Source organism: Schistocerca gregaria, chromosome 1 (assembly GCF_023897955.1).
Source record: "Schistocerca gregaria isolate iqSchGreg1 chromosome 1, iqSchGreg1.2, whole genome shotgun sequence".
Lineage (NCBI taxonomy): Eukaryota > Metazoa > Arthropoda > Insecta > Orthoptera > Acrididae > Schistocerca > Schistocerca gregaria.
The window spans coordinates 129,630,253-129,657,886 of record NC_064920.1 but is presented as its reverse complement, the minus strand read 5'-3'; the positions used below and the strand labels follow the sequence as shown (position 1 = coordinate 129,657,886).

General features: G+C 37.8%; 1 protein-coding gene across 1 annotated transcript in view; it reads right to left on the bottom strand.

Moving 5' to 3' along the window:
* LOC126333297 (extracellular matrix organizing protein FRAS1-like) overlaps positions 1–27,634 on the bottom strand; it is a 393,058-nt gene that overhangs the window by 146,937 nt on the left and 218,487 nt on the right. The window contains exons 6-7 of the mRNA XM_049996769.1: positions 12,570–12,717; positions 1,170–1,501 (exon numbers count right to left, since the gene is read on the bottom strand). Coding sequence (XP_049852726.1) covers positions 1,170–1,501; positions 12,570–12,717 — 480 coding nt within the window. The remainder of the gene's footprint in view (positions 1–1,169; positions 1,502–12,569; positions 12,718–27,634) is intronic.

Here is a 27,634-nt window from a genome sequence, read left to right as displayed (position 1 = left end):
TGGATCAATATTCTCCATGAGACAAATCTGGCAGAGGTGCTGCAAATTTATCCATCGGTTTCTGGTGACATTTGATTCTTCAAAGAAGTATGATAATATACACAGATTAAATATGTAACACTTCCTGAGGGACTTGACCTATCAAAGGAGTTACTTAACTTGAAGGCAAGTATAGTGTAGACAAAAGCCAAGGTGAAATACATGAGGGAGCTGTCCAAGGAATTCAGGATCAGAACTGGTGTAAGACAAGGTGATGTAATTTCACCATTGATTATAATTTGCTCATCAAGAAAGTAATTCAGGAAACAGAAAGAAAAGGTAAAGGGGGAAACTAAATGGAAAAACTTGGTAATTGAGATTTGCAGATGACACTACAGCCACATTGGAATCAGAGAAAGAGATGGCACAAACTGTGGAGGACTTAGAAAATAAAACCAGTAAGACTGAGCTGTGGATTAATGTGGAGAAGACTGAAATGACAAAAGTATCCAGATAAGACCCTAACACTGCTCCATTACAGATAGGAATATGGAACAGAGCCAGAGTGGTGGATACTTTTAAATACTTTGGCAACTGGTTCAAAAGGTATAATAACTTAAAACAAGAAATTAAGAACCAGTCTGGGAACAGAACACATGGAGATGCAGAAAGAACCAGGAACTGTGCAACATGATGAAACAACCAAACATCGTGCAGAAAATGGAAGTGTGGGGAATTATCCTGGCAGGACACACTGCCATGAGACTAGACACTTGCCACACTAAAGCCATGCTAATGTGAGAACCTGATAACATCTAAAAAATTGAAAGACTAAGTAGGCTATGGGAGGATTAACTACAGAAAGACCCACACCAGCTGGGTGTCCATGAGAACTGTATGCAAAGACTTTGTATGGTCAGTGCATGTTTGAAGTGTGTGTGTGTGTGTGTGTGTGTGTGTGTGTGTGTGTGTGTATGAACTAATATCTTGTAATCACACATAAAAAATTTCTACATTTCCATGAGTCTTGTGAATGTACATATTTGATCATTCAGTAAAAACTTGCCAAGAGTCATTAGGAAATAAAAGTAATATTCTTACAGAATTAATTACATGAATGAATGACATATACTCATAGGACATGTAAGAGAAGACTGTTTATTGTTTGGATTTCTTGCTCTGGATCTTACCTTCTCAATGTGCTCATAATCTTGGTCTGGTGTTGCATTGCCTGGTGATGTTACACAAAGGACTTGTGACTCCTCGGATAAATCTGAACCAACTCGTAAAATTGGAATCTGAAGTGGGGGACCATTTTCCTCCATTGTGAACACAGTGTCCCCAGCACTGACAGCAAACTGTATTGTCACTGGTTTCTCAATTGTCAGATGAACACTGTTTATTGCCTCAGATATTCCATCTGTTGCCAGAACCTCAAAATGGTCTTTCCTGTGATGATATGAAGTATTATGGCTATATTGGATGGTACCATTCTTTAGATGCTGAAGTTTAAATTCATGTCCTGTTACAGAGTTACAGATCGATTAAAGTAAAACATATAAAAATTTCATAGACAAATGGTATATATATATGAAAAATAAAATGGATTTCAACACAAATCAAACTTAGTCATTTTCTCATAAGGTTTGACAAATGTCAGTGAGCTCATTTCTAAACTTAAGCACTTATTACATTTGTTTGGCACTTGCCTTTAATGCAGACAACATAAATGAAATCGAAGAAGTGAGTCATTAAATACACATTATCTTCAGTAGAGTGGTTTTTCCTCTATAGAACACTGTTTTTGATGGCAAGCATACACCAATTTAACAAGAATCAACTCTAATATATGTGATCCTACAGTAGTTTTGTTTAGGTATATTTAGTTAATGATATGTCACATACTACATACTTTGTTACATTTTGTCTGTGACATTGGTGATTGAAAATGAACATCTGCCAGCCTGCTAATGGCAATAATATTGCTGGACTTGATTTATTGTTGGTTGACGACCAATATTTCAGGAAGATAGCACTGATTTTCATTACTCCTACATATGAACTAATGACTTTCTGTTCCAACAGCAACAAAGACAGATGATTACAGCAGTGTTATTTCTGTAGATATGTTAGGCACATTGGCCACTTATGATTTTGTACTTAAAAAATAGAGAGATTAGAATCATAGTGTTCTAGCAATTTGTTGCTAATATGACATCTTTAACATCATGAGTTAACAAATTATGTCTTCCAGAAATTTTTAAGTATAAACACTGAAGCATCTGATATCACTATCAAAATATGTCTTCACATCTTCAGAACTGCAGTGTTCCTGAATTAAAGCATGGTACTATTTAGTTTGGCCTTCAGTAACAAAATTGGTGACATATTACTTCCAGTAATACTCTCAGAGTGACTGTGAATATCAATGGAATATATAAAATTGTGAAAATAATTAGGTAGGGAGATACTTACATGTTTGATCCATATGTAATGGATATTAACAATGTGGAACATGTAAAATTAGGAGACAGAATAGCTGTCCACTACTTATTATCAGGAGACAAGACACTTAAAAGTACACACAGAACCCTAGCTTTCAGAACTGACAGTTTCTTCCTCTGGGAGCAGAAAGGAATAGACTTTCACAAAAGTTACTTATCATCTTCTTCTTTTTCATCTCATAAAAACCATGACTTTTCTCTAAAACATGTCTTTACTTTGAGCTGTACTCCTCTTTTCTTAACCATCTTGATTCTTTGTTACTTTAAGAACAATCTACTATAATTGTCTGCCATTACCTACCCTTGACTTCCTTGTCCAAAACAATGGGTTAAGGATCAAAGAAAAAAATCAGTTTTTATCCTATGAGATGCTCCATTCAAATGGGCAGTGGAAAACGCATTTTTTACAATTTAGCATTTAAATGCCTTTGTCAGACTTTTAAATTTGGTGGACCATCAGTTCTTCCCCTTTTAAATATGTTGTTTGGCATGTATTTTCCTTTGCCTTCATTGATAGATATAATTATTGAGAAAAATTTTAAACTGTGCAAACTCCAGGTTGGACCATCAGAAATATTATGAAAATAATAGCTAGCTATTCACCATAAAGATGAGACATTGATTTTCAGACATGCACAATGAATACACTGTTAATATGAGCTTCCTTCAGAAAATAAAATGCACACACATTCACACAAGCAAGCACACACACATACACACACACACACACACACACACACACACACACACACACACACACACACACACACATGCTCATGACTGATACCTATGGCTGCTCCAGCCAACTGTAACTTCATCCATCGGTTTCTGCTAACCTTATGTACATTTCTCAAAGATGTATGATAGAATGCATATATTAACACATACCAGCTGAAGAAGCTGGATATAGCAGTCATGTCTGTGATGTGTGCTTGTTTGTGTAAATGAGAGTGTGTTTTTCTTCTCAGAAGAAGGTTTTGACCTAAAGCTTATAAGAAACAGTCTTTACATCGTGCCTGTCAGCAACTCAACATGTCATCTTTATGGTGAGTAACAATCTCTCCTTTTCGTAATATTGTTGAGTAAAATTTCAATTAGGAATTGGCATTACTGACTGTGCATAATCTTTGTGTGGAACTGGTTTCAATATATACTCTAGTTTGTGGATTTATGTGGGGATATAATTGTGGCCTTTGACAGCTCATTCAGTGGTGAAAACTTTCTTCTGTGAGTGGTGTTGTCACATACACTTCTCTGTGTAATGAAAAGGATATTGACTCTGAATGCATCACAAAACATTGCTGCAGTTGTAGGTACCATGACAAGTGTTTTGCTCAAAATTTTTCCAAGAATTCTGAGGGCTACAGTTCTAGAATGGAATGTGAAGGAGAGGTCAAACTTTTCTTGAAGTCTCAAACATTATTAGAGACATCAGTTGCCTTCGGGATGGAGATCCAAAAGGTTTTATAAAAGTAAAAGGACTTAAAGTGTTTGGAACAACAGAAATTTCAAAATTGGAATATTATGGAAGGCTGGTAAGACTCAGGAGGATAACAAAAGAATGAAACTGTCTGACGATAAGCCATTTACAGGCCATGAGAAAGCTTTTCTGCAGTGTAACTATAGTTTGGCAATCAGGAGAAATGCTGAATCCAGTAGAGAATATGAAAAGAATGGTGTGGGTGATATGTTTTTCATAAACTCTTATAGACAACACTGCACAATAAGCTCATTGGCCAAAAGTCGCTGGCTCATGATGTGGGTTTCAAAAAGCACTGATTAGTAGGGAAACGTACACACACAAGCACTTATTACCTTAAGCAGTGATGACAGTGATAAAACCTATTTTTCAAAACTTGAACAATTAAAGCCTTTTAGAAAATTGCCATCATGATTACACAGAAAACCCAAATGAAAGTTTGAACATTTAGGCCAAATAATATGGGAATGGGTACCAAAAACTGTATTTGCTGTATGTTGGAATAAGTACCTTGGGACTTAACTGCCTGATGTCAGACGCTCAGATCAGTACCTAACACGGTATGCCAATAGAGCATGAACCAGAACACCAATTTCATTCATCCTGTGTGCTGTCGTCATGTAGAACATGTATCACAAAAGCTACAGAGAACAGGAAAAGCATATATGTGAGTAATTGTATTGTAGATCTCAGGTGGATGAGAAGGTAGAGCAATCAAACCCCACTGATAATAATTTTTTTAACTGTTTACACATGAAACTGTTGTATGGGAAACCATTTTCCTGACTTTTAAAACAACTTTTCATCATTTGTATCAATGTTCTTTTGGCAGTCTGCTTTTGCTTTGTTATTTGAATGTTGTTGTTGTTGTGGTCTTCAGTCCTGAGTCTGGTTTGATGCAGCTCTCCATGCTACTCTATCCTGTGCAAGCTTCTTCATCTCCCAGTACCTACTGCAACCTACATCCTTCTGAATCTGCTTAGTGTATTCATCTCTTGGTCTCCCTCTACGATTTTTACCCTCCACACTGCCTTCCAATACTAAATTGGTGATCCCTTGATGCCTCAGAACATGTCCTACCAACTGATCCCTTCTTCTGGTTAAGTTGTGCCACAAACTTCTCTTCTCCCCAATCCTATTCAATACTTCCTCATTAGTTATGCGATCTACCCCTCTAATATTCAGCATTCTTCTGTAGCACCACATTTCGACAGCTTCTATTCTCTTCTTGTCCAAACTATTTATTGTCCATGTTTCACTTCGATACATGGCTACACTCCATACAAATACTTTCAGAAATGACTTCCTGACACTTAATCCTATACTCGATGTTAACAGATTTCTCTTCTTCAGAAACGCTTTCCTTGCCATTGCCACTCTACATTTTATATCCTCTCTACTTCGACCATCATCAGTTATTTTTCTCCCCAAATAGCAAAACTCCTTTACTACTTTAAGTGTCTCATTTCCTAATCTAATTCCCTCAGCATCACCCGACTTAATTCAACTACATTCCATTATCCTCGTTTTGGTCTTGTTGATGTTCATCTTATATTTACTTATTATTGATATTATTATTTTGTTTATTATTAATTATTATTATTTAGGTCTACTACTTTCAAAGAAATGAAGCAAAAGCAGACTGTCAGGAGAACATTGCCGTAAATTCCAAACTACCCTTTTTCATGTCATAAACACATTGTGCCATATAACACTTTAATGCATAATACAGGAACAAAAAGCTTTTCCTCATTGAGTTGGAACCCAAAACCCTTGGAACAAGGATCTAATGCTCTGCTAACCTCCCCATGGAAGCAACATCTGTTTTATACTCACAGTTATGTTTTGATGTGGTCCTTAGTTTCGGTGTTGATTTTAATTAATGTTTATGCCCGTTCTGTTGGATGACAGTACACAGCATGAACTAAATTGGAGTTTTGATTGATACTCTATTGACTTACAATGTTTGGTACTGATTTTAGTGTTTGACATCTGGAGGTTTTGGTGTTAGTATTCTGGATTCTGTAATATGTTTCAATGGTGCAGCAGTAAGTAGAATGAAAGTTTAGAAAGTGCTGGGAATATCAGCTGGAGAAATCATTGTTACTGTTCTTACTGATATCAACAAGGAATGTATTGCCAATGCAGAAGGTATGCTCTTCAACCAACAAAGGAAACTAGAACTCAGGGGGAAAAAAGACCATCATCCAAAGTATGAAAAACACTATTCTCTAATACTGTCCTGATGACATATGAGTGTATTTAGTGAATGGTTAGTTTATTTCAATTTCTCAGAAGTTAGTTTTTCACAGGAACTACTTGCAATAGGGGAGTGAAAACATTGCATGTCCTTTAATTTATTGACATTCTTCCAAATGAGCAAAATAATCTTCCTTATTTAAAAAAAAAAGAGTAAGAAATTTCAAAATGTAAGTCTTTTTTGAGCAGTTTTTAAAATATCATCTTCTTTTCTTTTATAACTGGTATTATGGATTCAAATTAAAAATTTTCTTCTTATGATTTTGTTTCTTATGTGTTTTTAACAGTTTGTGCAATTTTTTCTGTTCTGATCCAAAAACAATATGTCAAAACTGTACCAAATAAGACTACTGCATGTATAAAAATCTTTTTTTCCCTCACAATTACCAACATGTTATATTAAAACAAACTGTGCTATGTCAGTTGTTATTACTTCTACATAACTGAAACAATCTATTTAACATTATGTATCAAGCAGTTGCTTCTAAATTGTACAGAAACGGAGAAAATTTGATTTTTAAACACCTTCAAAATGGTCATCTTCATACCCTGTGCCCTTACATGAAAGTAAATGACCAAAAAGTCTCACTCACATCAGCTTGAGCCAATGCCACACACAGATCACCACATGAGCCATGACTTCAGCATTCCCTTCTCCCCTTACCTTCCCATCCTGAAACATCTATGATTTCTCAAGTTGCTTGGTGCATGTGGTTCAAAGTCCTGTGGATCTCAATAGTCGGTTTGGACACAGGGAGCAACTGCATTTGACTTCCTTCATTCTTGTTCAAGCATTCTATGCTTGAATGGCTCGACCATCCACTCTAAGGCTGTGCAAATGCTTGAAGTGAAGTCATAAGACTGAATCACCACACAGCTTAATACGACCTGAGTCATATGATTTGAGCTTGCACAATGCATACATATTCACCAGATTCTTGCATGTTTACAGTTGATGTTATGTGTTTCTACCTTTGTAATTTTTTTTTCTGACACAAAGGTCAAGATGGCAGAAGAGGAGGAAAAAATGGTTAAATGCTATGTTTCGGCATAAAAAGTCCAACTTCTTTTGAGAAACCATGTATCCACCTGAACATCTGATAAGAGAGGGAGCTTAAAGAATCAACATCTCCTAGAAGATTATCAGCAGTGATGCATATTTAAAAACAAATATTTGGGAAGTTTTGTGGAAGAGACATGACATAAAATATAGATATAGCTTTAAGTGTTACAATAAATGCTTTGTGTTGTTGTTATATTCCAGATCCTACATATAATTTCCAAATACACTGCATTGTAAAAGAATCTGTAATATGCTGCAGTGTGATAAAATGACTTTCAAAATAGTCCTGTTAATGATTCACCTTGTAAAGAGTACTGCAATTAAAAACAATTACTGGTTAGGTTCATTTCTGTGGAAAACTCCCACCACACATTTATTTGACTGTCGCAACAGTGGCAGTTTTCATCAATCTGGTCTCATAATGACCTGTTTTTTTTAAATTTTTCAGTATCCTTTGCACACAACAGGCAGGCCATACAGCTCTGCTTCTAAACCACTGAATTGCAAATCCATATCACTTATGTCAATCTGCATTACAGTTTTGGAACATACGCCGTGTTTGGACATTATGAATTATCTCAAAGAAAATGATCTATTGAAAGATATTCAGCTTGGATCTAGACAATATCATCCTTGTGAAATACAACTATCTGTCATTAAGGCACTAGCAAATACTTGTGACTTGTCAGAAGGGTGGCAAACTGCATATCTAGGTTTCTGTCTGTTTTTACAGTTTACTTCTTCAGTTAGTCATGCTAGGAAGGGTAGGATGTGTGCATGCCATAGCTCACAGCTGAATTCAATTTTGGCTATGGTGAGCTACCTTCAGGCTGCTGCCTAGGGGTGTAGTAGTGCCAGAGAATCTGGGGCACTGCTTTGGACACCTCTGGTGCCAGGGTGGTAGAGCATTTACGTTGTTCGAGGCAGAGGGCCAATGTGGAGGATGGCTATTGGGTCTCACCTGTTCACCCTGTGCATGAGCAGTAGCTGTTCCTTTGGCAGGGTCTCAGCAGCCACATGTGGGCAAGGATTTGCTATTTATGAGGCGCTCCAATGTTAGGTTTGTTAAGGAGACTTAAGCAGATAGTGTCCTGGGCTAGAAAGAATGACAATATGCACTCCATTATTCAGCTGGTGGCCTTATCCAAGGTATGGAAATGACCTTGCCTGTGGCTATCAAGTATGCAAGTTGTGGTTCATAGCTTCACATGTGAGATGCCAACAGAGCTCATAATGTGTAACATTGTTCCCAGAGTTGATGAGTGTCCTTTGGTTTGGAGCCAAGTGGAGGGTGTTAGAGAAAAGCTTTGTTGACTTTATGAGAGCCTTGGTTGCAGACTTCTGGACCTGCATTATTGAATCGGCAATTATAGGACTCCCCTTGTTAGGTCAGGGGTGTACTGTACAATTAAAGCAGCTACTTGGGTAGCAGAGTACTTGTGAAGTGCACATTGGGTTTTTCTAGGATATGTTAATGGTAAAAACACTTCAACTGTCAACATTTTATCAGTAAATTGTGAAAGTATTCATAACAAACTTCCCCAATTTAGTGCCCTGTAGGAAAGTTCTCACACTTAAATTATGCTTGGGACTGAGAGCTGGCTGAAACCTGAAGGAGAAAGCCCTGAAATAATTAGCAAGTCATGGAACATATATCGGAAAGACAGATTAGATGCCACAGTAGGGGCAGTGTTCATTAAAGTTGACAAAACTTTTGTCTCTATTGATGCCAAAAATGAGTGTGACAGTGAAGTTATCTGGTCATGTGCAACAGTGTACATGTAACCAAGTTAATTGTTGTATGTTTTCTCTAGACACCTGATTTTACAGTGACAGTTTTAGAGGCTCCAATCAATAGTGTATAAATACCCAGATCAAGCAGTACTAGTTGGAGGCAACTTTAACCTACTGAGTATAGACTGGAATGTTTCTGGATTTATTGCAGGAAGTACAGACTGACAGTCTTGAGCAGCTAATATGGCATCCCACATGCATTGGAAATATCCACAAACAGGCTGGTCCTTATTGATTGCATCAGTATAGAGATTTTTTTATTTTTATTTTTATTTTTTATTTTTTGAATGATTTCTTGAAGCCTTCAGCTGCCATTTTCTTTATTTCCTGTGCAGTTGTTGAATTTCGGCCTTAGGCCATTTTAAGTATTTTACCGATGATTTTTTGGTAACAGGTCATGTCATATACATTGTTGTTCCTATGACATCATGTTATGCTTGTAAATTAGTTCAAGGTGTTCACGTTATTTTAGGAGCTTGTATCTACAAGGAATGGTGTTCCCTTCTGAAAAGGAGAGCTCCCCAGTGGTGGGATCAACTTCTTGAAAGCATCTTACATGGTGATGTAGGTTTAAGTCCCACATCCTGCACCCATTCACCTTGTGGGCCCTCATTTACAAGTAACTGACAAAAAAATTTCAGAATATCATGTGATGCTCTACAGCTTTAAAAAAGATATTTTTAATAAACTGGTTGTGCAGTGTAATGGCTAAGGTACAAACCTCACATGAGTTGAATCTAGTCAGTCTTTGTCAAAATGACTTTGTTAATTATTATTATTATTTTAATTGAGTTAAATGTATTTTTTATTTGTACATCATTTTAATCACCATATTAACTTTTTCAGTTTTTTTTCTTCCTATCGTTCATTTTCCACTTGGATTCTTTGTTAATGTGAATTTAATTCCTTTTATTTACCTATAATAATATTTAAACATTTGAAACTGCCAGTGTATCAGTTAAAAAACAAAACATGAAACAATCTACTTACATTGATGTGTCAAAATGTGTTTTTCAATACAAGATGTAGGTACACTTTTTGGATAGTTATTGTCAAACAAACATTTATTGTACTATAGACAAAATAATGCAGATGAAGTTTTAAACAAAAGGCAGGATTATAAATAAAATGAAATTCAAGCTAAATGAGGGCTGAAAATAATGAATGCAATAAGATTTACAGAAATATAGGATGATAAAACTGAAGAAATTTTACTGAAGTTAATATACAAAAATAATCAAAATCACATCAATAAAGATTCTGTGTGGAAAAAAATGATACAAAGAAAAATGAGATCAGATGAAAAAATTAATATGATGATTAAAATGACTCAACTAAGCAACAGAAATAAAAAAAATACATTTAAAAAAATTAACTGATTAAAAATAAAGATCAAAGTTATTTCATTAAGATTTAAAAATAAAAATTTTCAAAGAGTGTCATGAGATTCAAACCCACAACCTTTTGTATGTGAGGCCTGTACCTTAACCATTACACTGCACAACCAATCTGTTACATACCCTGTTTTCAAAGCTATAGAGCAGCATACTAAAGTCTGAAATTTTGTTCCTTTAGTCATTTGCAAATGAGGTTCACTAGGGTGAATGGCTGCATAATGTGATACCTGGGACATTAATCAACATCACCATACATATGGTTTCAAAAAGTCTGTCCAACCACTGAGGACCTCTTCTTGTGAGCCATGTAACTTGGCGTAAGAACACTGATTATAAAAAGACCCTAACTGACAGGAACTGGAGATGAGCATGTCCAATCAATGGCAGTTGGTCTCAAACTCAACAGGAATTGCTGCTGTCAGTGAATGCAGGTCCATCTCAACCAGTTTCTGAGCAAACACTGAAAAGTGGTATTGCAGTCAGATGCCTTACAAAAGGACATCACTCACAACATCACGTAGAACTGCACAACTTCAATGGACCAACAAACAGAAACTTGACAATTACTGGCAGGAGCCACATAGTGAAGTCAGTCATGGCATACTATCCACAAGTTCATCAAGGCACAGTTGGTCCAGATTTCCGACTCCTCAATGTTGATTTGGCATAGATCCCTCAGAGTGGTTGGTGGGTAATGTCATCCATAAACAGACCTTTCCAATCTATCCCTGGCATGTTCAATACGGTTTAGGTCTGGAGAACATGCTGGCCACTCTAGTCAAGTGATGCCATTATCCTGAAGGAAGTCATTCACAAGATGTGCACAATGGGGGCACAAATTGTAATCCATGAAGACAAATGCCTAGCCAATACGCTGCTGATATGGTTGCACTGTTGGTCGGAGGATGGCATTCACGTATTGTACAGCCATTATGGTGTCTTCCATGACCACCAGTGGCATACGTCGGACCGATAAATGCCACCCCAAAACATCAGGCAACACCCACCTTGCTGCACTTGCTGGACAGTGTGTCTAAGGCATTCAGCCTGACTGGGTTGCCTCCAAACATGTCTCCGACCATTGTCTGGTTGAAGGCATATGCGACACTCATTGGTGAAGAGAACGTGATGCCAATCCTGAGCATTCCATTCGGCATGATGTTGGTTCGATCTGTACTGTGCTGCATGGTGTCACTGTTGCAAAGATGCACCTTTCCATGGATGTTGGGAGTGAAGCTGTGCATCATGCAGTGTATTGTGCACAGTTTTAGTCATAACATGATGTCATCTGGCTGCACCAAAAGCATTATTTAAAATGGTGGTGTTGCTGTCAGGTTTCCTCTGAGACATAATCTGTAGGAAGTGGTCGTCCGCTGTAGTAGTAGCCCTTGGGTGACCTGAGTGAGACATGTCATTGACAGTTCCTGTTCTCTGTATCTCCTCCATGTCTGAACAACAATGCTTTGGTTCACTCTGAGACGACTAAACACTTATCTTGTTGAGAGCCCTTCCTGGCACAAAGTAACAATGCAGACGTGATCAAACTGTGGTATTGACCATCGGGGCATGGTTGAACTACCGACAACATGAGCCATGTACCTCCTTCCTGGCTGAATGATTGGAACTGATCAGCTGTTGGATCCCCTCTGTCTAATAGGTGCTGCTCATTTATGGTAGTTTACATCTTTGGGTGGGCTTAGTGACATCTCTGTATATTCAGAGGGACTGTGTCTATGATACAATATTCACAGTCAATGTCTGTCTTCAGGAGTTCGGGGAATCGGGGTGATGCAAAACTTTTTTTGATGTGTGTATTAGAACGATGTTTCCTGGGTATAAGTGTGTGTGTGTGTGTGTGTGTGTGTGTGTGTGTGTGTGTGTGTGTGTGTGTGTGTAGGTAGGTGTGTGTGTGTGTGTGTGTGTGTGTGTGTGTGTGTGTGTGTGTGTGTGTGTGTGTGTGTGTGTAGGTAGGTGGGTGGGTGTGTGTGTATGCTTAAGATACACGTCCTTTTTGCAATAAATGCCAAAATAATTTCACAATCTTCATTTTTAGACATAAAAGAAAATAAACATTTCTTAGATGTTATACATACCCATTCCAAGTCTTATAACTGTTCCATTAGCAAATAGTAGAGACAGAACTCCTCTTCTTGGTATATCCGTTATTACATATCGTATATCATGAAGTCTGTTCTTGATGTCATCAAGCTCAAAAACATGTGTAACATTTATTGTTTGCCCCTGTAACAAAATTTTAAAAGAAGTAAAAGAATAATTTGTTAGTTGTAGTAGGTGCTGAGAAGTGATTTGTAAAAGTGGGATCATGTACAGGGACATGGAAACTACAAAAAATGAGGGAAACATATTTTGAACTATGCTAAAATTATATGAAAATGGAAAGGAATGTTACATATTGGCATGACCTGTTGTTATTTCTGGGCTTTATATTTCTGTTTCACTTCAGTAAATAATATGACAATGAATTTTTATTGAAGAGCCAGCTAGATAGCGAACTGTCCTGATTGGGGTTTCATGTGGTTTCCCTTAATCACACTAAGTGAATCTTGAGAGGATACCTTTAATAACATCAAAGTTCAATCACTTATCATCCTTGACAAAGTGAGCTATTGCTATTCCCACACCACTCATTACTGCCTTATGTTTCCCTCCTAACCTCCTTGATATTCTTTTCAAACCATATGACATTAACTGACCATAATCTTCATTCCAAGGGTCTTACTCCTATCATTGTTCCCACTGTAAAACCTGTCTCATGCAGCCATCCACAACCTTCTACAACATTTAAAGACATAGCAACCTGAGAAACCACATATATTTTTTAGCAACTACCACCTATCCACTGCACAGCTTTTTATACAGGAATGACTACCACTAAACCAGCTGAATGTGTGAATGGACACAGAAGAAGCATTCACTTTGAAGAGACCATACCCAATTGCTGAGCAGGATTTACAGCATGACAAGTAACACGACTGCTTGCTACACAACGTCGACCATTTAGATCATCCTAATCAGCCATAGTTCCCCTAAATTCCATTGACAGGAACCTGCTCACCAACATATCATCAAATCTTCCTGGACTAAATTACCATTAATTAATCCCCTCTCCCATTTATTGATATGGTTTTTTGCCAGCAGCTTCTTTTTTTTAAAAAAAGATTACTCTACTCTTTCTCTATTTTCCTCTTTTTCCTTTTTGTCTTTTCTTTATTTATCTTCTGTTTTACTTTTTTGTCCGTATCTTTCTCTCTTTTTCTTGTCCCCCCCCCCCCCCCCCCGCCCCCCTCCCCAAATCTCCTTTTCTGCTTTGCTCTCAGTTCTTAATTGTGATATTTGTTTCCACTACTCATTTAACTTCTTTGCAATTCATCTTCACTTTTACTCTCTCCTATCTTCTCTGGACTGGTTCAGTGATTTCAACATTTATTATTTGGCTCCTTCTCTCTCTCTGACATCTTTCTCTTCACCTTTTTCTTCCCTATGTCTGATAACAGCTGAGTCCCCCCTCCAACCTGGAGTGACCAGCCTCTCAATCACGATCTTCCCAGATCTGTCCCTCTTTTATCCATATACTTTTCACATGTCAGTTGATGGTATTGAAATTTACAATGCAAGGAAAAGATAGATTGCTACTCACTATAAAGATGACACATTAAGTTGCAGACAGACACAATTAAAAGATATCTACATGTGAACTTTTGGCCACAGTGTTCCTCAGAAAACAAAAGAGAATCACACACACAATTATTCACACCATCAAGCTCACCCCACACATATGTGACTACCATCTCTGACAGCTCAGACTACAATGTAACTGTGATATCAAACAGGAGCAGCAATCTGGAGGTGATGGGGAAGGGGAAGGCGTAGCAATGTATGGGTGAGGAGAGACAAGACTGCTGTCTGGCAGTCTGTGCAGGGACTAGGCTGCCAACATGTGCAGCATCAGGAGACTGTGGGGCAGCCCCACAAACTCCATCTCCAGATTCCTGCTCCACAGCCTCCTGTCACTGCACCTGTTGGCAGTGTAATCCCTGCACATGCTGCTAGACAGCACTCTTCTCTCCCCTCACCCATACGTTGCTATCCCTTCCCCATCCCCACCATCTCCAGATCATGCTCCTGTTCCACGTGACACTAGCATTCTGGTCTGAGCTGGTGGAGATGGTGGTCATACGTGTGTTGGGCATACTTGCTTTTGTGAATGAATGTGTGTGTGTTTCTCTTCCTTTTTTTTGATGAAGTCTGTGGCCAAAAGCTAATGTGTAATTGTCTCTTAGTTGTGCCTGTCTGCAACTTAATGTGTCATCTTTACAGTAAGTAGCAATCTATCTTTCCTTGCATTATTGATATTCCAATATGGAGTTTCCATTGTTTGATTTAGTATTGAAAGTTAGCTTCATTAAGGGGACATTGTACGTGAAATTCATTGAAATTTGACATTTTCTATTTTCTACTCCATAATGTACTGAACAATTTGGTATATTTATTATACATTAAAACCTATTTACAGAGATTTGGCAAATCCTGAGCTACTAAAGAAGTGTTTACATGGGAAGACCCAGAATGTGAATGAGTCTTTCAATAATGTTGTGTGGTGCTGTGCGCCTAAAAATTTATTTGTTGGCCTTGTGACTGTGAGGTTAGCAATGTCTGATGCTGTAATAACTTTTAATGGTGGGAAATATGAAAGATTCAAAGTTCTAGAGAAGTTAGGGGTAAGATTTGAACAGAACACAGCTAAAGGACTGCAGGAACTGGATGAGCTTCGTGTATGTCAATCACAGTTAGCTGCTCAGCAAATGACAAAAGAAGCAAAAAAGAAAAGGAGGCAGCAAGAACTGGGCTGTTGTTGTGACACTGAAGAAGACATAGGCTATGTGACAGGGCAATTTTAGTGTACAAAAGTCGCAGAAATGTAAGTCTGTATAAGGATTTGTAATAATAAAGTTTTAAGCGTCAATATCTCTGAACTACATTTTTTGCAATAAATGACGCATTTTCTAAAAACGTACTGATGGTAGAGACATGAAATTTTCAGAGTATGCCAAGTGTGAGATTTAACACATAACACATATGGAAATAGAATAATTGAAATATCCTGAGTTGTATTGTTTCTATGTTCATTGATTTACAAAGTACTGTCAAAAAATTTAGTGTATGTAAAAAAAAACCAGATAACATGCCCAGCAGTACAATTTTAGTAATGATTCTAGTTCAGTGTATCTAGAAAGGTGCATTCAACAATTATGGAAAATTGTAAGTTGGTGTCTTAAAAAGTTTCGAAGATAATGGGTCACAAAATCCGATAATTTAACATTGGCGGCATAGGACATGCAATGTCCCCTTAAGGTAAGTACTGGCTCTCTCTCCCCTCAGTCATCTCTAACAAATGTTAAATGGTAACAATAAGAGGTCTTACCCCCCCCCCCCCCCCCCCATGAACCATGGACCTTGCCGGTGGTGGGGAGGCTTGCGTGCCTCAGCGATACAGATAACCGTCTGTAAGTGCAACCACAGCAGAGGGGTATCTGTTGAGAGGCCAGACAAATGTGCAGTTCTTAAAGAGCGGCTGCAGCCTTTTCAATAGTTGCAGGGGCAACAGTCTGGATGATTGACTGATCTGGCCTTGTAACAATAACCGAAATGGCCTTGCTGTGCTGGTACTGCGAACGGCTGAAAGCAAGGGGAAACTATGGCCATAATTTTTCCCGAGGGCGTGCAGCTTTACTATATGATTAAATGATGATGGCATCCTCTTGGGTAAAATATTTCGGAGGTAAAATAGTCCCCCATTCGGATCTCTGGGTGGGGACTACTCAGGATGTCGTTATCTGGAAAAAGAAAACTGGCGTTCTACGGATCGGAGCGTGGAATGTCAGATCGCTTAATCGGGCAGGTAAGTTAGAAAATTTAAAAAGGGAAATGGATAGGTTAAAGTTAGATATAGTAGGAATTAGTGAAATTCTGTGGCAGGAGGAACAAGGCTTTTGGTCAGGTGAACACAGGGTTATAAACACAAAATCAAATAGGGGTAATGCAGGAGTAGGTTTAATAATGAATAGGAAAATAGGAATGCGGTAAGCTACTACAAACAGCATAGTGAACGCATTATTGTGGCCAAGATAGATACGAAGCCCACACCTACTACAGTAGTACAAGTTTATATGCCAACTAGCTCTGCAGATGACAAAGAAATTGAAGAAATGTATGATGAAATAAAAGAAATTATTCAGATAGTGAAGGGTGACAAAAATTTAATAGTCATGGGTGACTGGAATTCGGTAGTAGGAAAAGGGAGAGAAGGAAACATAGTAGGTGAATATGGACTGAGGCAAAGAAATGAAAGAGGAAGCCACCTGGTAGAGTTTTGCACAGAGCACAACTTAATACTAGCTAACACTTGGTTCAAGAATCATAAAAGAAGGCTGTATACATGGAAGAAGCCTGGAGATACTGACAGTTTTCAGACAGATTATATAATGGTAAGACAGAGATTTAGGAACCAGGTTTAAAATTGTAAGACATTTCCAGGGGCAGATGTGGACTCTGACCACAATCTATTGGTTATGACCTGTAAATTAAAACTGAAGAAACTGCAAAAAGGTGGGAATTTAAGGAGATGGGACCTGGATAAACTAAAAGAACCAGAGGTTGTACTCAGTTTCAGGGAGAGCATAAGGGAGCAATTGACAGGAATGGGGGAAGAAGAAGAATGGGTAGCTTTGAGGGATGAAGTAGCGAAGGCAGCAGAGGATCAAGTAGGTAAAAAGACGAGGGCTAGTAGAAATCCTTGGGTAACAGAAGAAATATTGAATTTAATTGATGAAAGGAGAAAATATAAAAATGCAGTAAATGAAGCAGGCAAAAAGGAATACAGACACCTCAAAAATGAGATCGACAGGAAGTGCAAAATGGCTAAGCAGGCATGGCTAGAGGACAAATGTAAGGATGTAGAGGTTTATCTCACTAGGGGTAAGATAGATACTGCCTACAGGAAAATTAAAGAGACCTTTGGAGATAAGAGAACCACTTGTATGAACATCAAGAGCTCAGATGGAAACCCAGTTCTAAGCAAAGAAGGGAAAGCAGAAAGGTGGAAGGAGTATTTAGAGGGTCTATACAAGGGTGATGTACTTGAGGACAATATTATGGAAATGAAAGAGGATGTAGATGAAGATGAAATGGGAGATACGATACTGAGTGAAGAGTTTGACAGAGCACTGAAAGACCTAAGTTGAATCAAGGCCCCCGGAGTAGACAACATTCCATTGGAACTACTGACAGCCTTGGGAGAGCCAGTCCTGACAAAACTCTACCATCTGGTGAGCAAGATGTATGAGACAGGCGAGATACCCTCAGACTTCAAGAAGAATATAATAATTCCAATCCCAAAGAAAGCAGGTGTTGACAGATGTGAAAATTACTGAACTATCAGTTTAATAAGTCACAGCTGCAAAATACTAAAGCGAATTCTTTACAGATGAATGGAGAAACTAGTAGAAGCCGACCTCGGGAAAGATCAGTTTGGATTCCGTAGAAATGTTGGAAGACGTGAGGCAATACTGACCCTACAACTTATCTTAGAAGCTAGATTAAGGAAGGGCAAACCTACGTTTCTAGCATTTGTAGACTTAGAGAAAGCTTTTGACAATGTTGACTGGAATACTCTCTTTCAAATTCTGAAGGTGGCAGGGGTAAAATACAGGGAGCGAAAGGCTATTTACAATTTGTATAGAAACCAGATGGCAGTTATTAGAGTCGAGGGACATGAAAGGGAGGCAGTGGTTGGGAAGGGAGTGAGACAGGGTTGTAGCCTCTCCCCGATGTTATTCAATCTGTATATTGAGCAAGCAGTGAAGAAAACAAAAGAAAAATTTGGAGTAGGTATTAAAATCCATGGAGAAGAAATAAAAACTTTGAGGTTCGCCGATGACATCATAATTCTGTCAGAGACAGCAAAGGACTTGGAAGAGCAGTTGAACGGAATGGATAGTTTCTTGAAAGGAGGATATAAGACGAACATCAACAAAAGCAAAACGAGGATAATGGAATGTAGTTGAATTAAGTTGGTTGATGCTGAGAGAATTAGATTAGGAAATGAGACACTTAAATTAGTAAAGGAGTTTTGCTATTTGGGGAGAAAAATAACTGATGATGGTCAAAGTAGAGAGGATATAAAATGTAGACTGGCAATGGCAAGGAAAGCGTTTCTGAAGAAGAGAAATTTGTTAACATCGAGTATAGATTTAAGTGTCAGGAAGTCATTTCAGAAAGTATTTGTATGGCGTGTAGCCATGTATGGAAGCGAAACATGGACGATAAATAGTTTGGACAAGAAGAGAATAGAAGCTTTAGAAATGTGGTGCTACAGAAGGATGCTGAAGATTAGATGGGTAGATCACATAACTAATGAGGAAGTATTGAATAGGATTGGGGAGAAGAGAAGTTTGTGGTACAACTTAACTAGAAGAAGGGATCGGTTTGTAGGACATGTTCTGAGGCATCAAGGGATCACCAATTTAGTATTGGAGGGCAGAGTGGAGGGTAAAAATCATAGAGGGAGTCCAAGAGATGATTACACTAAGCAGATTCAGAAGGATGTAGGTTGCAGTAGGTACTGGGAGATGAAGAAACTTGCACAAGATAGAGTAGCATGGAGAGCTGCATCAAACCAGTCTCAGGACTGAAGACCACAACAACAAGAAGAGGTCTTACTAAAAATTTAATGTATGATTTAAAGCTTGATTATTAACATCATTCTCAGTGGATTCTAACTTCAGTACTGTGTAACACTTGGTTCCTGTGTGTGAGGAGGTTGCCTAGGGAAGTGCAGCAAAATAACCTGTTACTCAATGTATATAGATTCCTTAGAACTACATGAATTATCCAGTTGAGCATGATTCTGGTTGGAAGACAAGATCAAATAAGTGGCAATAGAATACAAATCTTTCTAGTTAAAGTTTTTAGGTGATGAAACATTCTGAGGTACCACTATTGCATCTAATTCTTTCCATTTCACAATTTTCATTCATAAAAGGCACTGAAATTATCAGGCTTCTTCCTCATGTTTGTACCCAGTCATAAACTTGATATTTTGTTTTTCAGTTTGTATCTGATGAACTCTATATCAATGAGATAAAAAAAGCAGGAGAATAAAATGAATCTGAAATTCATGTATCAATTTTTTGACTTTTCCCAATGCTCTGCTCCAGTGTTGATGGACATAATCCTATAAGCTGGGAGAAAAAACACATTCTATGCTTATAATTCACACAGTATCAAAAATTGCTAATACACCAAATTGCATAAGAGGTTTACTCTTTCCATTGTATAGATTATGTTTACATTTAATGCCTAAAATTAATTTAAATAATTGAGTTAGTAAATAAAAATGTGTCATGCGGCTCCCAGCCTTGTGGAGTCATTTTGATTTGATGTCATTTTGACTGCTTGCATATCAATGTTGCTACATGTTAATTCAAGCAGCTCCTCATTTGGCCTTATGATGGTGAGTGGGTTACCTTGCAGATTTTTCCATCTCAGGAATGAAAACCAGTTCCTATATATTAATATGTAGAAACACTAATTATTCGACTACAAAGGTAGGCAATAGGTTCAGCCATCTTTTGACATTTTTTATTGTTTCAAGACACAGATTTAGTACATTTCTTTTTCAAGTGTCCTATTACTCTTCTTCATAAATTATTGTTTTAAAGATAAGTAAATATTTTGTGGTATATAAAGGAGAACACTTTAATATATCATTCACTTATGTATAGCACTGTAGCATGCTTGGATAAGAAAACAACTGAGTGACACAGAGTAACTATTTCAGCATTATTGCATGGAACATGGAACATATATAAAAACACCTTGCACTACATATTACAAGACACAGAAAATAATTAATGCTTAACACTCCTCCTTAATTATTTTTCTTCTTAATTCTTGAAACACTTTTACAGTCTGTGGCTTAGTGAGCATATTAGCAAGTTGACTTGAACTGTCCACATTTTTCAGTTTGATGGTCGTCCCCATGTGTTGTGAATAAACTTTCATTAAATTTCAATGTGTTTCTTACCTCTTGTTATTTTTCCTTCATAAGTATTCTTCAACTTATGTATTGCAGCTTGATTATCAACAATGAGTTCTGTTGGTTTATTCAAACCTGAAATTCTAACTTCTTGTGTGAGGTGTCATATCCAACATATAACATTGATTGAGGAGACAGCAGATCGGCATTCTGCTTCAGCAGTTGAAGTTGCCACAAGATGCAGTTTTCGAGCATACCAGACAATGAGCCCTCCTCACATAATAAGAACTCTGCTGGTGGAGCATCTGTTTGCAATGTCACCATCATAATCAGAATCTGTATAAGGAAGCAATGTTGAGCCTCCACCAAATAATATGCCATACTTCATAGTTCCTTTTAGGCACTGAAAAATTCATTTTAGCATTTTCTAGTGACTAAACATTGGTTTATTACTGAATCTGCTTAAGTAATCAACAACAAAACTAATATCAGATGTGATATTGTTGCAAGATACAGTAGACAGCCTATAGCTTCTCTATAAGGTTCAGTCCTTTCCAATGGTTCATTGTTGACAAAATTTACTTCATCTGTCATCATTACATGCTCCATAGGTGTGGCAACTGAATTTAAATCATCAAGCTTAAATTGCCTTAAGATTTTCTTTGTATATGTAGATTGATGTAAAAAGATTCCTTGTGAACTTATTTTAATTTCCATTCCAAGATATGTCATTTGATTTCAGATGTTCCAATCAAATTTTATTTCAAATATCTGATAAAGTTTGTTCAAAACTTCAGTGATGTTGTCTTTCATCCTTGCAATAACTAGTCCATCATCAACAAACAATGCTATAATGCTGCTTCAGTCTTCATTGTAATAGATACAAGGATCATTGTGTTTTCAAATCCTAATGTCATCAGATAATTTGAGAATTTCTCATTCCAGTTCTTTGGAGTTTGTTTTAGGCCATATAAACTCTTCTTGAGCTTACAAACTCTATTTGTACCATTCTTGAATCCATCAGGTTGATTCATGTAGATTTACTCTTGCATATCACTGTATAGAAATGCTGTCTTCACATCAAATGTTGTTATTGTCATTTTATTTTTAGCCACAATACTAAGCAATAGTCATATTGTGCTACAGGACTAAAAGTTTCTGAATAATCCAGTCCTTCTTCTTGCTCAAAACCTCTTGCAACTAATCTGACTTTATAATGCTCATCTTGCTTTTTATGCAATACAAAGCAACAGGTTAAAGGTTTTGCATTCTTTGGAAGTTCTACAAGATGCCAAGTTTTTAATTTTATCTGCGATTTGTATTCTTCAGACATTGCTTTACACCAGTTCTTATTTTTCAAGGCATTTGAAACAGAAACGTTTTCAACTTCACCAATAATGCCAAAGTTTGCATTATTATTGTGTTGCATGTGATCCATTGCGTAATCTGTAAATCTAACAGGATGACTAAGGATAAAGGTTTCTGGGGGCTCCAGCTGGATGACAGCATTGATATGACGTTTCGGGAAGTGTCATACTACCCATCTTCTGACTTCGCCAGAAGATTACCTTATGACACTTCCTGAAACGTCATATCAACACTATCACCCGGCTGGAGACCCAAGAAACCTTCATCAGTAGTTTATGCCGGGAAAGCCTACAGTCACATAGGATGCCTAAGGTTTTGTCGGTCATATCATTTTGGTGGTGAGACTTCATTTTGTTTTGTGTTATAAGATGACATACTACAATCTTCAGAGACATCAGAGAAACAATAATCAGATATCTGTGTTTCTTCTGGATATATTAATTCATTCTTTCCACCTGTGAAAGATTTAATTACACTAGCTCCTTATCTACCTTGTATTCTTTCATCAAATATGACATTATCAGAGGTAACTATGTTCTTTCCATCAGGTAGATAGATTCTGGAGCAGGGTGAATCCAAATCATACCTGACAAAGGTTCCTTTCTTTGATTTCTTTTCAGTTTTTCATTGTTTGTGATCTTCAGTCAGAACATAACAGTCACATCCAAAATTTCTCAACTTATCAAAATCAATTTTTTTCCAAACCACATTTCAGCAGGACTTCTTCCTTTTACTGAACTTCTACCAGTTTGATTTAGCATAAAGATGGCATAATTTATTGCTTCAGCACAAAGATTCTCATTCAGGTTTTGTGTGTGTATTGCCAATTGTGCTGATTCGACAACTGTGCACATTTCTCTTTCAATTCTGCCATTTTGCGGAGGTGTGTATGTGTTTGTCGTGATGTGAAAAACACCAAGTTCATCTAGCAACCTTTTAGTGAGTTCATTCTTGATTTTGGTCCTTTTGTCTGACTTTAAACATTTTTCTTTCTTCCCAAACTTATTTTCTACTATTTTCATGAAAGTCTCAAATTTGGAAACAGCTTCATCTTTTGTCTTGAGAAAATAAACAATTCAGAAATGAGAAAAATCATCTTTAGACAACAAGAAATATCTTGCTCCTCCTAATGACATGAGATTCATTTCACACAAGTCAACATGAATTACATCCAAAGTATTTTCAGCAACTTTCGTATTTGTCAGATGAGACTTGTGATGTTGCTTGCCATGGGACATTTTGATGTGCTAACTTTTCATGCCACATATTAATTGAGACTGCTGTCATACATTTGTTAAATTCTTTTGTATGAAACAACATCTTGTACAGCTATTGTTCAAGTCAACCTATTGCTACAGTTTCCAGATTGTCAACAGTTTTGAAAACTGAGAGATCTGCATTTGCAGTCTGAACATAGCCTTTGTCTAAGACTTGAGAAACAGAAAGTAAATTAAAGTTTATGTTCTGTACGTACATTCTGCAGAAATACTTCATACCAATGTTCTCCATCAGAAGCCTTTAACTCAACATCTCCCACTCCAATTCCTTCTAATCTGGTTGCATCACCAATTAAAACTTTTGTACAGTGATTTAATGTTACATAATTTATCGATCAGTCCATTCTAAATGTCATATGTTACGTGGCACCACAGTCTTGGTACCAAATGTTCTCATGACCTGATTGCAAATTTATTTCATTTATATTGGCAATAGATAATCCAACAGTGACCAGTGCTTTATGTATGTAACCTTTTAATTCTTTACTGTCAAGTTTATTGCTTGTCTTGTTCCTGTATAACTTTGGACTTGGACATTCCCTGGCAAAATAACCCTCTTGTTTGCAGTTGTTACATGAATAATTCTCTCTATAGTATACTAAATATTTGGCACATGGTCTATTTCTGCAGTGTTTCTTTACATGCCCATTTTTGCTGCATTTTAAACATTGAACTGTAGACATTTCCTGCTGACCTGCTTTGACAAATGGTTTACTTTGTTTTGAGATAAAAGCAACAGTGTGCAACATGCTTAATGGTTCTGTCTCATTTAACCTATCTCCCTCCAGACACAAACGTTCAAACAATGTGTTAAGATTTTTGTCAGCTACTGCTACATTATCGCACACAGTACAGAAGTGGTGAAGTTTCAGTGGTAACATCCCAAGAATTTGCAACATAATCCAGATCTCTTTCATGGCTTTGCCTTCTGGTGTTAAATCTTCTGCATATTCTTGAATATGCATGCAGTTTTGAATAGCAGAGTTACTTGTATCGTATTTGTAAATGAAGAAATTTCTCTGCAAACCTTTGTCAAATACAATTTCTTGTCATATACATTTCTAATTTTTTAAGCATTTGACTAGCAGACTTGCAATTTCCCATTTTCCTGCCTATGTCGCTACTGACATTTAAACCTATAAAAATTTGTGCCTCAAGATCTTTCTCAATCCAAGCTTTTACATGTTGATCAGTTTCTCCTCCCGTTGGTTTAATTTCCTGGCTGGTTGCTACTGAATACAATTTCATTGACTTTAATGTGAAATCAAGTTTAAATTGCCAAGAAATGTAGTTAACATTTCCGTGATGATCCTCTGACAAAACTTCCAATTGTGACTTAATAGAATCTGTTGGTAACAGATAAAAACTCTACTGTCTGTGAAGTTAATACATGTAGTTGACTTTTCTGACTGTACTTTGACGATTAACAAAGTTTCATGACTTTAATTTTTGTATAACTAATTTGCCAATTGATGCCACTTCTGACTATTTACTGATATGCAGTGCATCACTGAACTGTTGGTGCTCTCATTTAAAAATAACAGATGAATAGTTACATATCCAATTTATCTGGGCAAGCTTATAGATTCATTCTGGGCCCATAACCTCATGATAAATTCTTCTTTTAAAGATAATTAACTATTTTGTGATATATAAAGGAAAACACTTTAATATATCATTGAATTATGCACAGCACTGCAGCATGCTTGGATAAGAAAACAACTGACTGACACAGAGTAAACATTTCAGCATTATTGCATGGAACATGGAAGATATATAAAAACACCTTGCATAACATATTACAATACACAGAACATGCTTAAAAATTCTTCATTTACCAATTAAGGAGAATCTGTCCACTGACTTATAATGAATTCCATGGTTTCTTATCCTTTCCTGCACAGTTCACAAGTTTTTAGTATTAGCTCATTGACTGCAACCTGAAAGAGCCCTATACATCTTCCCTAATCTACAAATACTGCTTGGAGTTTCTAATGAGTTCTATTTCAAGTCTTGTATCATGGCAGTTACACAAAACAGTGCTTAAAATTACTTTGGGTACCTCTTGTTGCTCTTCTACATCTTCAGGGTAAAAAATTTGGATATGGGTTTTGTGGGTCCCACATAATACAGCTACATTTAGCAGTATGCCTCTTGCTTTATCTGCCTTGAGAAGTTCTTCAAAAGTATCATTACTTGGAAGACCTCATTTGCCTTGTACACTGCATATCTCATATGAAGATCTCAACACTGTATACTATTCGAGGTCACTCTTAGATATTTCTCTGAATTACACTCAAATATTGTTTTGGTCTTATGGAGCAGAAACTTACCAATTTGTTCTTGCTTGCAGTAGTACTCATTCCATTTTTGTTAACCTTGTTATGAGGGTTACTCTGAAATTAATGATTTCCTTTTTCTTGAGCACCCAAGCTAGATTATGCTGGTGTGTCTGAATTTTTTAATCTTCCCACTAATGTTCTATTAAATTTGTGGTGCCGATAGGTCATATTGACCATAGACAACATTACTCTTTGGGACTGAGGTTGCTCATTAGAGCTGCCTTGTTAATTCAGTCTGTTCTTATCCCTTGTACTGTGTGCACATTTTGTTTTATGTTATCAGATGACATACTACAATCTTCAGAGGCATCAGAGAAATAATATTCAGATATTGTCAAAACATATGTATGTGCAGATATTAGTGGGGACAGTTTATTCCATATACCACTATTCGTATCCTGTTCCCATACTGGTGACCCCAAAGTTTCTACGACTTCCACACCGGATGTTGTAAATCAACAGATTATGTGCACGCCGCCATGGCCATCTCACGCAGTGCTTTGTTCGAAGACTTGGAAGCCCAACTATGACTGCCGGGCCTCTTCAATCCTTCAGCATTGGCCGGCTCTTCATTACTCCATAGTGATTCGCAATCTCCAACCACGTTAAACTGAAACTTTGTTGTTCTACACTGGTCGAGTGCTACACTGTTAACTCAAACAATGGACTCAGGTTTCGTGTTGCTGGACTGTGCTCGCCAACATGTGAAGTGTGAAGTGGATAATATTCAGAACTGTGTACCTATCAATCGATCCTATAATGTTCAAAGCGATCTACATTCGCACACGTACTTTGACTCTCAACAGGCTGCAACATCAGTTAGTGTCATGCCATGTTCAATGCTGCCATTTGCGCAAGACACATCCGGCAATTATCAATCTTAAGCTGTTGTTTGGCGACTAACAATGGACATTTTTGTGCCAACATTCTCCTTGCTCACACCCCAGACCTCTTACTCAACTTTTCTACCACATAGGTTTGAGTACATATTTTGGCATTTCGCCTTCCAGGGGCATTTTACCACACTGCAGTGATCTTCTGCGAGTTGCCCCACTCACAGGGAGCCCCAGTTCTGACCGCTCAGCCACTCAACTCGCCTCTCCCGCAGCTCCGCCTGTGTCTGCCATGCTGGCCTTCTGTGTTATTTCCGAGACAGTCAATATCAAATCAATACCTGTAACCCATGGTCCAGTTTACGGGAGCCCTACATGTATCGTGCAACTGCTCGTTCCCACGGTGCCAACCGTGCCAACTGCGTCGTGTTTTAGTGGCACATCAAAGACAATGCAACCTGCCGTTGCCACAGACATTCTTGCCAGGAACACGCCAATGACTATTGTGCTGGCCTGCTGTGCAGCCTCTCCTGCCAAGGACCAGCCAGTTTTCCAGGGGACACTGAAGCTGCCTTCATCCCCTCTTCCAGGTCATCTGCTGAAGCTGCCACCTTTACACAAAGACAACCCTGTATCATGGTTTGCACTTGTCGAGCATCTTTTTGATTTGCATCACGTGTCTCGTCATGCATCTCCGTGATCACTTGGACTTAATTTGTGATCTATTCCTCTCGCCACCACCTCCACCGAAGTATGAGTTCACGAAGAAAATGATCATGGAATGACTCGCCTGCTCACCACAAGAATTAATTATCATGATCTTGCACAAGGAACACCTGAGAGGCTGAACTCCCTCACAACTCTTGCACCACCTTTGGTTACTTATGAGTGAGCATATCATGCTGTACATCATTCTGTGGGCAGTGTGGTCTGCCAAATTTCTTACCAACCTACAGATCCACCTGCTACCACACTCCTTCGCATCAATTGTCTCCGCATCACACACCAACTGTATTCATTGCTACAACAACACCAACTAGCTCACCACTCACTGCTAGTTGGCACAACTGCTACTGCTTACCAGATGTCTGCTGGCAGAGGCAGGGTTTGCTCCTCCTCCACGGTTTCTACATCGCCTGGCAGTATCTGCTTGTTCTCTGGACTGTATGAGCACTCCATACCATACGTGCCGGTATACATGCTAGAACAAATCAATGAGGACAAGCCTCCTCTGCTGCTGCAGTCACTACCACCACTACACCCACTCATCTGTACTGCTGG